At 52.4% G+C, this 14,427-nt stretch overlaps 1 protein-coding gene across 1 annotated transcript; it reads right to left on the reverse strand.

Annotated features, from left to right (window-relative positions):
• Positions 1–418: 418 nt before the first annotated feature.
• Positions 419–9,009, reverse strand: LOC149427364 (intermembrane lipid transfer protein VPS13D-like). The gene is made up of 4 exons (XM_089668090.1): positions 8,979–9,009; positions 7,919–8,067; positions 3,462–3,596; positions 419–661 (listed from the first exon to the last, which is right to left on the reverse strand). The coding sequence occupies exons 1-4, from the start codon at positions 9,007–9,009 to the stop codon at positions 419–421; spliced, it is 558 nt and encodes a 185-aa protein (XP_089524216.1).
• Positions 9,010–14,427: the final 5,418 nt, after the last annotated feature.

Here is a 14,427-nt window from a genome sequence, read left to right on the forward strand (position 1 = left end):
GTGATCCCCTCCATTTCTGGTGATCTCCTCCATCTCCTCCACCTTCTGTGATCCCCTCCATCTCCTGTGACCCCGGCCAGGAGTACACCTTAGACATACACCCTCCATCTCCTGTGACCCCGGCCATGAGTACACCTCAGACATACACTCTCCATCTCCTGTGACCCCGGCCATGAGTACACCTCAGACATACACCCTCCATCTCCTGTGACCCCGGCCAGGAGTACACCTCAGACATACACCCTCCATCTCCTGTGACCCCGGCCAGGAGTACACCTCAGACATACACCCTCCATCTCCTGTGACCCCGGCCAGGAGTACACCTCAGACATACACCCTCCATCTCCTGTGACCCCGGCAATGAGTAAACCTCAGACATACACCCTCCATCTCCTGTGACCCCGGCCAGGAGTACACCTCAGACATACACCCTCCATCTCCTGTGACCCCGGCCAGGAGTACACCTCAGACATACACCCTCCATCTCCTGTACCTTTGCAGCAGAGTTGGAGACGCCATGTGTGACATTCCGGATTAAGCCGCCAACATTTCCATACTTTATAAGGCCGGATACTCCTTCGGACACATCATTCAGGAGGCCCATTGGATTGCCAAGGAAGTCAACTGAGCCCAGAATTTTTGCTGCTTGGCTGAGCAACTCCTGTGAGACAATATAGAGCAGGATTAGTGACCGAGCTGTGACTCAGCAGCGCCATCCTATGCTGACAGGCATGTACAGCACCTATGAATGCTGGGAGCCAGACAGAAGACTTCATATACTGTCATTGATCAGGCGGATGGGAAGTCCTCGAGCTCTGAGCAGACTCCACTTTATTGGCTGCTTTACAATGACTTCACTTACCTGAGACATGCTGACCGCCATAAACTCTGCATCTGCCGCTATGAGACACGAGTGTACCTGAGACTTGGACAACCAGCCCAGGGACTGCAGGGCAGGCGCCAAGCCCAGGGACTGCAGGGCAGGCACCAAGCCCAGGGACTGCAGGGCAGGCGCCAAGACCAGGGACTATAGGGCAGGCGCCAAGCCCAGGGACTGCAGGGCAGGAGCCAAGCCCAGGGACTGCAGGGCAGGCGCCAAGCCCAGGGACTGCAGGGAAGGAGCCAAGCCCAGGGACTGCAGGGAAGGAGCCAAGCCCAGGGACTGCAGGGCAGGAGCCAAGCCCAGGGACTGCAGGGCAGGCGCCAAGACCAGGGACTGCAGGGCAGGCGCCAAGACCAGGGACTGCAGGGCAGGAGCCAAGACCAGGGACTATAGGGCAGGAGCCAAGCCCAGGGACTATAGGGCAGGAGCCAAGCCCAGGGACTGCAGGGCAGGCGCCAAGCCCAGGGACTATAGGGCAGGAGCCAAGCCCAGGGACTGCAGGGCAGGCGCCAAGCCCAGGGACTGCAGGGCAGGCGCCAAGCCCAGGGACTGCAGGGCAGGCGCCAAGCCCAGGGACTGCAGGGCAGGCGCCAAGCCCAGGGACTGCAGGGCAGGCGCCAAGCCCAGGGACTGCAGGGCAGGCGCCAAGCCCAGGGACTGCAGGGCAGGCGCCAAGCCCAGGGACTGCAGGGCAGGCGCCAAGCCCAGGGACTGCAGGGCAGGCGCCAAGCCCAGGGACTGCAGGGCAGGCGCCAAGCCCAGGGACTGCAGGGCAGGCTCCAAGCCCTGGGACTGCAGGGCAGGCTCCAAGCCCAGGGACTGCAGGGCAGGCGCCAAGCCCAGGGACTGCAGGGCAGGCGCCAAGCCCAGGGACTGCAGGGTAGGCGCCAAGCCCAGGGACTGCAGGGCAGGCGCCAAGACCAGGGACTATAGGGCAGGCTCCAAGCCCAGGGACTGCAGGGCAGGCACCAAGCCCAGGGAATGCAGGGTAGGCACCAAGCCCAGGGACTGCAGGGTAGGCGCCAAGCCCAGGGACTGCAGGGTAGGCGCCAAGCCCAGGGACTGCAGGGCAGGCACCAAGAGGTGAATGTGTGCATATACAGACTATTCCCAGAGTTCTCAGGGACCCCAGAATCCGGCCAATCGATGATGAGGATATTCTGCCTTCATTCCTGTGTGTTGGGAGAAAGGGACGCTCTGTCACCCATCACTCAGCCGCTCTCTGCCGGCAATGCCCCCTCTAGGCCGGTGTCGTCCTAGCCGTTAGGTGCTGCCTGTTCCCCCCAGCAGCAATCATTCTCCAGCAGCATCCTGGCGCTCTATCAGTACATCATAAGCCCGGAGCTCTGGGCCCGGGATCACATTCTGCTCCTTGGATCAGTACCAGTGCCTTGCCGCCCCATTGTCTGGATGACGGATTGCTCTCTGATTGCCACCAGCCCTGACCCTTACTTGGATATGGACTCTGACTGCTACATGCCGGCCCAGACCATGGAATGCTTGGGGTCCAGCCAGTCTATAGTCCTGGTCCCTCCTGCATTCAGCACCAGCCAGGAAACTTCCCACACTTGGGTGCCATCAGACACGGCCCATTCCTCTTGGGTCACTGGAGGGTCCCAGCACTGTGCCCTAAAGTGCTGACCAGTAGAATTTGTGACAGGAGACACCCTATTGGTCTCTTCTGTCCTAAGTGTGTCCCCCTGCCTGTCAGCGTTGATGTACACCGAGCCACGCATGCACAGCTTAGCGAAAATATACGCCACGTCTCGTGCCGCGATGATGTGACTTCCATACAACAGGAGTGACATCATCGCGGCCTGGCCAATCAAGTGGCTGAACAGTCTGAACCCAGAAGGAAGACGGGGAGGGGTTGGAGGCACCTGTGACCAGCGGGGGGCACTGACAGCGCAACACTGGGGGGATTCATTTGACGGGTCAGTCTGGGCTGTGCATACTGACACATTATGGCTAAGGGTCCTTCCCCGGGCGTTCCGTATGTCCGTTTACATCCACAAGTCCATACATTTCTATGGACTTGTGGATGTAAACGGATGAACACCTTTTTACATCCATTAGTATCTGCATCCGTTAACATCCGTTTTTTTGAACGGAAGAAACCCCAAATTTTCTTCCACAAAAAAAACGGAATGGACCAAAAACGTATGAAAACGGACATCAACGGATAAAAAATGGATGTAAACTCAAACTGAACTGAAGAAGAAGCATGGAATGCCCATGTGGAAGGACCCTAACAGCTCCTGGGGGGCCATTGCATTACAATTCCAGGGGGCATTGCCGTACCGGCAGGCACACGGTCCTTACAGGAAGACGGCTGTTCCAGGTGAACGCACATTAGTCTGCCTATAGAACAGAAGGCAAACCATCAACGCCTATTGGCCAGTGAGACAATCCTCCATATTTGGGGGCCAATAGGGGAGCATGGTGGGTGGTCCTCATAGATGATAACTAGACCTCATGCACAGAGCCGTATTGGGAGAGAAGGGAAGGAATGGCACAATGAAGACCTCAGGAAGGAAGACGGATGAGTCGGTCATGTCAAAGAAATGGGAAAACCAACCTCTTGGAAATGTTTGAGGACATCATTGACAATAAACTCCCGAGATTCGTAGGGGTGGACTCTTGTAAATGGATCCAGATCAATCACAGCATCTTCAAATTTAATCAGAGGAAACCCCAGAGTGCTCTTCAAAACCTAAAAGAGGAAAAAACACTTTTTACCGAACAGCGAAGACAATGAGTGAAGGAATAATACTGTCCAAGGGACAGGTCCACTTTAGAATAATCCCCCTTCCCCTTACTAACCCCTAAATTATCCTGAGCTTTCTCATCCCCCCCCCCAGGTGCCTACTCACCTCTTCCTGATGGCGGAAGGTACCTTTTACACTGTGCAGCAAGGCAGGCCATGGATGATGCAGGTTTATTTGCTTCCATCGGGTTGCAGGAAATAAAATCGCTCGATTCCGCCATCAACAGTCAGTGCGGTTGTGTTCTGCTGATGGGGAGCCTGCCCAACCCACAGAACTCAATGATTTGTGTTGTCGGCTACAGCCGGTGGCACAAAACGATCAGGCTGGTTGTACACAAGTCAATCGATAGATCAGCTTGTGTACCGCCATGGTGCCCATACAGGGACCGAAATCCGGCAGGTTCAGCAGGAACTCTTCATCAGGGAATTTCAATCCACGTATAGCTGACTTAACTTCCAATAGAATGGGAGATACATCCACCATTGGAATAATGAGCCTCCAGATTTCTGCACCAAGGCCATAGACATGGCGGGAGACTACTACCTCAGAGGTAAACGGACACTAGTGTGGGGGAGTGGTGGGTGGAAGTGGGGGGGGGGTATGTGGGAGTGGGTGGGGGGGGGGTAGAGGTTGCTTAGAAGAGGTCAGAGGGCTGGGTGCAGGTTTGTGGAGAGAAGTTTTATTTTAAAGTGAACATGTCCTTTAATTGGAATTAATATCCTCTGCTGTCAGATTTCACACATCTACATAGATCAGTGTTTCTCAACTCCAGTCCTCATGGACCCCCAACAGGTCATGTTTTCAGGATTTCCCTCAGATGAAACAGCTGTGGTAATTACTAAGGCAGTGAAACTGATCAAATCACCTGTGCAAAATAATGGAAATCCTGAAAACATGACCTGTTGGGGGTCCATGAGGACTGGAGTTGAGAAACACTGACATAGATGGTGGATGGGTCTGCCTCCCGAAGTGTCCAGATGAAGGCGCCCCTTGGTCCTCCCTTCTATAGTTCTCACAATATGTTGCACAATTTACACCCCAAACCAGGGAGCTTGTATGAAAATATTGACTTCCTAGTTAAATTCACCACTTGATCCCACCCGTCACTTCCTGATTGGTTGATCTGAAGGCTAATAAGGACTTCTTTAACTTGAGGATCATCTGAGGTTAGGGCCCTGAGCTGGTCTAGAAGATGGATGCTATGAATAGGTACATAGAGGTTCCTGTCATTGCTTCCCAGTGGCAGATGACACCATCGGATTGATGTAAACAGGAATAAATCCCTTTTATCGGGTCTGTGGGGTGACAACACGTGAACGTTGATCTTGAAGAATGCCGTGGAAGCATAGTGGGTGAGCTGGGTATTACCACCTACAGACAGGGACTTGGAGCTTAATGGAGCATGAACCAATGAAAGTTAATGAGCTGTGAGAACCCCATTCTGGGTCAATGCAGATCCCCATTTAGAGAAGTGACGCGTGACGAGACGTATGACGAGACGTATAACGAGACTCCTAACATCTGTACGTCCGGAGAATGATTGGGGACATTAGTTCAATGAAATAAACTGAGATTGGAACAAACAGGTCCCAGGAGATGGAATCATTGAGAAGGTGAATTGTAATGTGTGGGCGGTGGACCAGCGTCCAGCCATCAGTCAGACATTTCCTAGATTCTTACTATGGAACAGAAATATGAAGCAGAATATACAATGAGATGTGTGAACCCATCCAATGCGCAAAACTCCCACATGGCGTGTACACTGACAGGTTGTTAGGGGCTCGCTGTGTATACGGAGGCTGGAACCTCACTTGGCTGTATGATGAGAAGTTCCAACACACTACTGGATCCTCTGGAGGAATAAACGGAGAACCCATATGGGGCGCACAGCATAAAACAGCACAAGAAGACTATGTACAGCCTACAATAAATGGCCGAACGTTGGTGAAAACCTGACCCTCACCTCTATATCAGAATGTTGGACATCCCATTCGGAAACCATGGACATTAATATGGAGATGCTCTCTGCACCTACAACAGCTTCTGTTCATCTAGAAAGCCTTTCCCCAAGATTTTGGGAATGTCTGCGGGAATTGCTGCCCATTTGTGAGGTCAGGTCTTGATGTTGGATGAGAGACCCGGCTCAGCAAAACACGCCGGCAATTAAAAATTCTGAAAAAAAGTGTGCCCCCCATTCCCCCCCCCCCCCCCCCATCCATACCAGGCCCTTTGGGTCTGGAATGGATTTTAAGGAAAACCCCACAGCAAAATTAATTAAAAAAAACAGCCCTTGAGTCTGGTATTGATTTTGGGGGAACCCCATGCCAACATTAAAAAAAAAAAAAATGTCATGGTGTCCCCCCAAAATCCATACCACACATAAGGGTCTGGTAGGGATTTGGGGGGGACCCCACTCCGTTTTTAAAAAAAATTGGCATGGCGTCCCTTAAAATCCATACCAGATATAAAGGGCATGGTGTGGATGGGGGGGGGGAGACCCCTTTGCTGTATCTGAAGAAGTACCGTGTGCAATACCGCCAGCAAAGCCCCCGGTCATAAATATCGCATCTTTTCTTACTTTCTGTTCCGTTTGTGAAGTGGACTGGACAGCGGACCGCGTGGGTTTTTTTGCAATATTTACCGGCACATTTTTCATTTTGCGTTAAATACCACATAATCGGGTTTTGGTTTTTTTTTTAGCTGGACATTTATTTACTACGTGATAATTTATGCAAATGAGTCATGTGACCATGGTATTGCATGCAGTAACCTTTAGTAAATTGACCCCCCCCGTCTCTTAATTGGCATTCCAAATTGTACCAAAGGTGTTCACAAAGACTGAGATCCAGGCTCTGTGCAGGACACTCGAGTTGGACATCCCTCCCTAAAACCTTGGTTATTACTATGGAGTTGGACCCTTGTTGTCGTTAAACCATTCCCACCAGTCTGGATAGGCTTCCACAAGATGTTGGAGGGTGTCTGTAGGAATTTGTACCCATTTGTGAGGTCAGGTACTAATGTTGGATGAGAAGACCTGCCTCACCATCGATGTTCCAATTCATCCCAAAGGTGTTCTGTAGGTTGAGGTCAGGGCTCTGTACAGGATACTGGAGTTCCTCCACTCCAAACTGGTCATCCATGTCTTTATGGAGCTGGCTTTGTACACAGGGGACAGTCATGGGGGAACAGAAAAGGGTCTTCACCAAACTGGTCATCCATGTCTTTATGGAGCTGGCTTTGTACACAGAGGGCAGTCATGGGGGGACAGAAAAGGGTCTTCACCAAACTGGTGATCCATGTCTTTATGGAGCTGGCTTTGTACACAGGGGACAGTCATGGGGGGACAGAAAAGGGTCTTCACCAAACTGGTCATCCATGTCTTTATGGAGCTGGCTTTGTACACAGGGGACAATCATGGGGGAACAGAAAAGGGTCTTCACCAAACTGGTCCTCCATGTCTTTATGGAGCTGGCGTTGTACACAGGGGACAGTCATGGGGGAACAGAAAAGGGTCTTCATCAAACTGGTCATCCATGTCTTTATGGATTTGGCTTTGTACACAGAGGACAGTCATGGGGGGACAGAAAAGGGTCTTCACCAAACTGGTCATCCATGTCTTTATGGAGCTGGCTTTGTACACAGAGGGCAGTCATGGGGGGACAGAAAAGGGTCTTCACCAAACTGTTACCTCAAGGCTGGAGGAGGACAATTGTCTGGCAACAGCACCCTTCACATGAAGCACCTGAACCCCATCATTTGGAGAGTGCCCTCATAGTATGACCCACATAGCTGGTACCTTCATGTCCTTCGTCAGTGTGAGCTCTCTTGGTGCTTCAAAATTCCCACATATTCTAACATGTGTGTACTTCCCTGGCCCCACCCATTCCTGTCTCCTAAGGCTGATTATTGGTCCATTCTCATGAATGACAGCTTCACAATCCATTAAACAGGAAGCTGAAGGATCTAGCTTCTTCCAGACACAGTAACTGTTCTCTATATCATGAACCTTTACTGAACTGTCATTTATATTATTGGCTCCATGTTCATGGGACGCCCATTGGCTCCATGTTTATGGGACGCCCATTGGCTCCATGTTTATGGGACGCCCATTGGCTCCATGTTTATGGGACGCCCATTGGCTCCATGTTTATGGGACGCCCATTGGCTCCATGTTTATGGGATGCCCATTGGCTCCATGTTTATGGGACGCCCATCGGCTCTATGGTCTATTGGTCTATGTGTTGCTCGTTGTCTCCATTGCCCTTACCTTGAGTTCAGAAGGAAGTTTGTTGGAGGTGAAGACGCTGAGTTTGATTTGCGGAACGCATATCTTCAGATTTTCAAAGTAATATATTTTGTGAGTGACGTTCTCCTCTCCAGTTTTCTCGTGAATATTTTCATCCCACTTTTCCACCTCTACAAAAAAAACAAAAAAATCAGGAAGTGGTTGAAAAAGGTCCGCAGGGAATCAGCAGAACTAAGGATAACAAAACAATGAAATAGAACACAGCGATCGTTGGCGGTACGCAGCAAACGAAGTTTCATCCAGTTCAGGTTCAGATCCGTAATGAAGAGGCTGTCCAGGCAGAAGCCTGACGTAGGGGGAAGGAAGCCGGACAGAAATCAGAAGGCAATCCTCCGCTGAACAGAACATCGTATGGAGACTGGAGCCAATCTAGTGCTGAGGGATATGACAGGGGGCGCTCTTGCACTGCAATACATCACTGAACCAGCAGATGGTGCCAGCCCAGCCTGATGGACGATGACATCCAAGGGAGCCATTGGATCCTTCAAGTATGGGAATCTGGAAGTGGAACGGTGGAGAAGGAAACATACCGGGAGAGCGGAATGGTGGAGAAGGAAACATACCGGGAGAGTGGAATGGTGGAGAAGGACACATACCGGGAGAGTGGAACGGTGGAGAAGGACACATACCGGGAGAGTGGAACGGTGGAGAAGGACACATACCGGGAGAGTGGAACGGTGGAGAAGGACACATACCGGGAGAGTGGAACGTTGGAGAAGGAAACATACCGGGAGAGTGGAACGTTGGAGAAGGAAACATACCGGGAGAGTGGAATGGTGGAGAAGGACACATACCGGGAGAGTGGAATGGTGGAGAAGGAAACATACCGGGAAAGTGGAATGGTGGTGGAGGACACATACCGGGAGAGTGGAATGGTGGAGAAGGAAACATACCGGGAGAGTGGAACGGTGGAGAAGGAAACATACCGGGAGAGTGGAATGGTGGAGAAGGAAACATACCAGGAGACGAATGGTGGAGAAGGAAACATACAGGGAGACGAATGATGGAGAAGGACACATACCGGGAGAGTGGAACGTTGGAGAAGGAAACATACCGGGAGAGTGGAATGGTGGAGAAGGAAACATACAGGGAGACGAATGGTGGAGAAGGACACATACCGGGAGAGTGGAATGGTGGAGAAGGAAACATACAGGGAGACGAATGATGGAGAAGGACACATACCGGGAGAGTGGAACGGTGGAGAAGGAAACATACCGGGAGAGTGGAATGGTGGAGAAGGAAACATACCAGGAGACGAATGGTGGAGAAGGGAAACATACAGGGAGACGAATGATGGAGAAGGAAACATACAGGGAGACGAATGATGGAGAAGGAAACATACAGGGAGACGAATGATGGAGAAGGACACATACCGGGAGAGTGGAATGGTGGAGAAGGAAACATACCGGAAAGTGGAATGGTGGAGAAGGACACATACCGGGACAGTGGAATGGTGGAGAAGGAAACATACAGGGAGACGAATGATGGAGAAGGACACATACCAAGAGAGTGGAATGGTGGAGAAGGAAACATACAGGGAGACGAATGATGGAGAAGGACACATACCAGGAGAGGAATGGTGGAGAAGGAAAACATACAGGGAGACGAATGATGGAGAAGGAAACATACCGGGAGAGTGGAATGGTGGAGAAGGAAACATACAGGGAGACGAATGGTGGAGAAGGACACATACCGGGAGAGTGGAATGGTGGAGAAGGAAACATACAGGGAGACGAATGATGGAGAAGGACACATACCGGGAGAGTGGAACGGTGGAGAAGGAAACATACCGGGAGAGTGGAATGGTGGAGAAGGAAACATACCAGGAGACGAATGGTGGAGAAGGAAACATACAGGGAGACGAATGATGGAGAAGGAAACATACAGGGAGACGAATGATGGAGAAGGAAACATACAGGGAGACGAATGATGGAGAAGGACACATACCGGGAGAGTGGAATGGTGGAGAAGGAAACATACCGGGAAAGTGGAATGGTGGAGAAGGACACATACCGGGACAGTGGAATGGTGGAGAAGGAAACATACAGGGAGACGAATGATGGAGAAGGACACATACCAAGAGAGTGGAATGGTGGAGAAGGAAACATACAGGGAGACGAATGATGGAGAAGGACACATACCAGGAGAGGAATGGTGGAGAAGGAAACATACAGGGAGACGAATGATGGAGAAGGACACATACCGGGAGAGTGGAATGGTGGAGAAGGAAACATACCGGGAGAGTGGAATGGTGGAGAAGGAAACATACCGGGAAAGTGGAATGGTGGAGAAGGCACATACCGGGACAGTGGAATGGTGGAGAAGGACACATACCGGGAGAGTGGAACGGTGGAGAAGGAAACATACCGGGAGAGTGGAACGGTGGAGAAGGACACATACCAGGAGAGTGGAATGGTGAAGAAGGAAACATACAGGGAGAGTGGAACGGTGGAGAAGGAAACATACCGGGAGACAAATGGTGGAGAAGGACACATACCGGGAGAGTGGAACGGTGGAGAAGGAAACATACCGGGAGAGTGGAACGGTGGAGAAGGAAACATACCGGGACAGTGGAATGGTGGAGAAGGACACATACCGGGAGAGTGGAACGGTGGAGATGGAGACATACCGGGAGAGTGGAACGGTGGAGAAGGAAACATACCGGGAGAGTGAAACGTTGGAGAAGGAAACATACCGCGAGAGTGGAATGGTGGAGAAGGATACATACCGGGAGAGTGGAACGGCGGAGAAGAAAACATACCGGGAGAGTGGAATGGTGGAGAAGGAAACATACCGGGAGAGTGGAACGGTGGAGAAGGACACATACCGGGAGAGTGGAACGGTGGAGAAGGACACATACCGGGAGAGTGGAACGGTGGAGAAGGACACATACCGGGAGAGTGGAACGGTGGAGAAGGACACATACCGGGAGAGTGGAACGGTGGAGAAGGACACATACCGGGAGAGTGGAACGGTGGAGAAGGACACATACCGGGAGAGTGGAACGGTGGAGAAGGACACATACCGGGAGAGTGGAATGGTGGAGAAGGACACATACCGGGAGAGTGGAACGGTGGAGATGGAAACATACCGGGAGAGTGGAACGGTGGAGAAGGAAACATACCGGAACAGTGAAACGTTGGAGAAGGAAACATACCGCGAGAGTGGAACGGTGGAGAAGGATACATACCGGGAGAGTGGAACGGCGGAGAAGAAAACATACCGGGAGAGTGGAATGGTGGAGAAGGAAACATACCGGGAGAGGAATGGTGGAGAAGGACACATACCGGGAGAGTGGAATGGTGGAGAAGGAAACATACCGGGAGAGTGGAATGGTGGAGAAGGACACATACAGGGAGAGGAATGGTGGAGAAGGAAACATACCGGGAGAGTGGAACGGTGGAGAAGGAAACATACCGGGAGAGGAATGGTGGAGAAGGACACATACCGGGAGAGTGGAATAGTGGAGAAGGAAATATACCGGTAGAGTGGAATAGTGGAGAAGGAAACATACCGGGAGAGTGGAATGGTGGAGAAGGAAACATACCGGGAGAGTCGAACGGTGGAGAAGGACACATACCGGGAGAGTGGAATAGCGGAGAAGGAAACATACCGGGAGAGTGGAACGTTGGAGAAGGAAACATACCGGGAGAGTGGAACTGTGGAGAAGGAAACATACAGGGAGAGGAATGGTGGAGAAGGAAACATACCGGGAGAGGAATGGTGGAGAAGGAAACATACCGGGAGAGTGGAATGGTGGAGAAGGAAACATACCGGGAGAGTGGAATGGTGGAGAAGGACACATACCGGGAGAGTGGAATGGTGGAGAAGGAAACATACCGGGAGAGGAATGGTGGAGAAGGAAACATACCGGGAGAGGAATGGTGGAGAAGGAAACGGACCGGGAGAGGAATGGTGGAGAAGGAAACATACCGGGAGAGTGGAATAGTGGAGAAGGAAACATACCGGGAGAGTGGAATGGTGGAGAAGGAAATATACCGGTAGAGTGGAATAGTGGAGAAGGAAACATACCGGGAGAGTGGAATGGTGGAGAAGGAAACATACCGGGAGAGTCGAACGGTGGAGAAGGACACATACCGGGAGAGTGGAACGTTGGAGAAGGAAACATACCGGGAGAGTGGAACTGTGGAGAAGGAAACTTACCGGGAGAGGAATGGTGGAGAAGGAAACGGACCGGGAGAGTGGAATGGTGGAGAAGGAAACATACCGGGAGAGTGGAATGGTGGAGAAGGAAACATACCGGGAGAGTGGAATGGTGGAGAAGGACACATACCGGGAGAGTGGAATGGTGGAGAAGGAAACATACCGGGAGAGTGGAATGGTGGAGAAGGAAACATACCAGGAGAGGAATGGTGGAGAAGGAAACATACCGGGAGAGGAATGGTGGAGAAGGAAACGGACCGGGAGAGGAATGGTGGAGAAGGACACATACCGGGAGAGTGGAACGGTGGAGAAGGAAACATACCGGGAGAGTGGAACGGTGGAGAAGGAAACATACCGGGAGAGAGGAACGGTGGAGAAGGACACATACCGGGAGAGTGGAATGGTGAAGGACACATACCGGGAGAGTGGAACGGTGGAGAAGGAAACATACCGGGAGAGTGGAATGGTGGAGAAGGACACATACCGGGAGAGTGGAATGGTGGAGAAGGACACATACCGGGAGAGTGGAACGGTGGAGAAGGAAACGGACCGGGAAAGTGGAATGGTGGAGAAGGAAACATACCGGGAGAGTGGAATGGTGGAGAAGGACACATACCGGGAGAGTGGAATGGTGGAGAAGGAAACGGACCGGGAAAGTGGAATGGTGGAGAAGGACACATACCGGGAGAGACTCACTAGAAGGAGATTTGTGCTGAACCAGGAAAAGCCGATAGAAGGTGTGGCCTGCAGGTGACGGCACTGAAACACCAAAGTGTTCTCCTTCCCTGTAACCTTCTTCTGTCCCACTCATGGGAAATGTACCATACTGACATCTAGTGGCAGTTCTGGGTCACTACAACAAGTTTACTGGGTGATTTGCTATCTCCCTCTGTCCTCCCTCCTGCTTAGTGCTAGTTAGTTCAGTCCTAGCTAAACCCTCCCCATTTCTTCCATGTTCCTTCAGTCAGTGTTAGTGCTCCACAGAGACATGGAAAGTCATTGTCTTCCTGCACTCCAAAACACTGGAAACATCCTCTGCACTGCAATTAGCTGAAGGACAAGTGTGATGGATACAACTTATGTGTCTTATTAGAGTGTTAGCTCACCGGTACAGAGAAAATGAAGAGGTGAACGAAGACTGTACCCCCCCCCCTTCCCGCTGTACTTACCTGCATGGGTGATTAGTTGTGCAGCCGATCCAGCGGTCAGGGATTTGAACGCTCCGCTCTTCTCCCTCCTCTCTGTACAGGCTTTTGGGATGGAGTAGAGCAATTCTGATTGGTCAATGCTGACAGTGAATCACTCTGGTCCATCCTGCAAGTGCTGCACAGAGAAGAGGGATGGGGGGGATCTCAAATCCCAGGACTGCTGCATGGGCACTGACACCTCTGCATCCTGGGATGGGGGAGGGGGGTGTACACTGTCAGGTCACCCTCTCTGTGCGGACAGGCTGGGTCTATGGAGAGATCTCAATACATAAAGCAGTTGTAGCTGCATGGTTGTCACACTGATCCTCTGGCTTCAATACCTTCTGTGTACAGCGGGCAGAGACTCTGTTCTGGGTCAATGACTGTACAGGAGGACAGGTATGAGCAGAGGAGACGGCGGTGCAGGGCAGCCCATACATGTCATGACACACGCAGTATATTGCAGCAGCACATCCGTGTGAACTCCCGTGCCCTCGCTCTGCAGACCCGTCCCTGCACTTGCTCCGCAGACCCGTCCGTGATCTCGCTCCGCAGACCCGTCCAATGCCCTCGCTCTGCAGACCCTTCCCTGCCCTCGCTCTGCAGACCCTTCCCTGACCTCGCTCTGCAGACCCGCCCGTGCCCTCGCTCTGCAGTCCCGCCCGTGCCCTCGCTCTGCAGACCCTTCCCTGACCTCGCTCTGCAGACCCGCCCGTGCCCTCGCTCTGCAGTCCCGTCCGTGCCCTCGCTCTGCAGACCCTTCCCTGCCCTTCGCTCTGCAGACCCTTCCCTGACCTCGCTCTGCAGACCCGCCCGTGCCCTCGCTCTGCAGACCCCTCCGTGCCCTCGCTCTGCAGACCCCTCCGTGCCCTCGCTCTGCAGACCCCTCCGTGCCCTCGCTCTGCAGACCCTCCGTGCCCTCGCTCTGCAGACTCGCCCGTGCCCTCGCTCTGCAGACTCGCCCGTGCCTCGCTCTGCAGACCCATCCAATGCCCTCGCTCTGCAGACCCGCCCGTGCCCTCGCTCTGCAGACCCGTCCATGCCATCCGCAGCCATACAAGGATGGATACTGCCAGAGGTCACGGCGTATGTCTGCATGTCCCAAGTCACCAGATTTCG

The sequence above is a fragment of the Staurois parvus genome, unplaced genomic scaffold (genome assembly GCF_062004578.1).
Source record: "Staurois parvus isolate SC_StPar_1 unplaced genomic scaffold, SC_StPar_1.0 ptg003825l, whole genome shotgun sequence".
NCBI lineage: Eukaryota > Metazoa > Chordata > Amphibia > Anura > Ranidae > Staurois > Staurois parvus.

Excerpts from the sequence above, each read along its gene's own strand:
- LOC149427364 (XM_089668090.1), bottom strand. The coding sequence starts at position 9,009 with ATGTTTCCTTCTCCAACGTTCCACTCTCCCG. Across the intron at positions 3,597-7,918 it reads AACTTCCTTCTGAACTCAAG|GTTTTGAAGAGCACTCTGGG; the intron begins GTAAGGGCAATG and ends TTCCTCTTTTAG. Across the intron at positions 662-3,461 it reads TCCTCAAACATTTCCAAGAG|GAGTTGCTCAGCCAAGCAGC; the intron begins GTTGGTTTTCCC and ends ATTGTCTCACAG.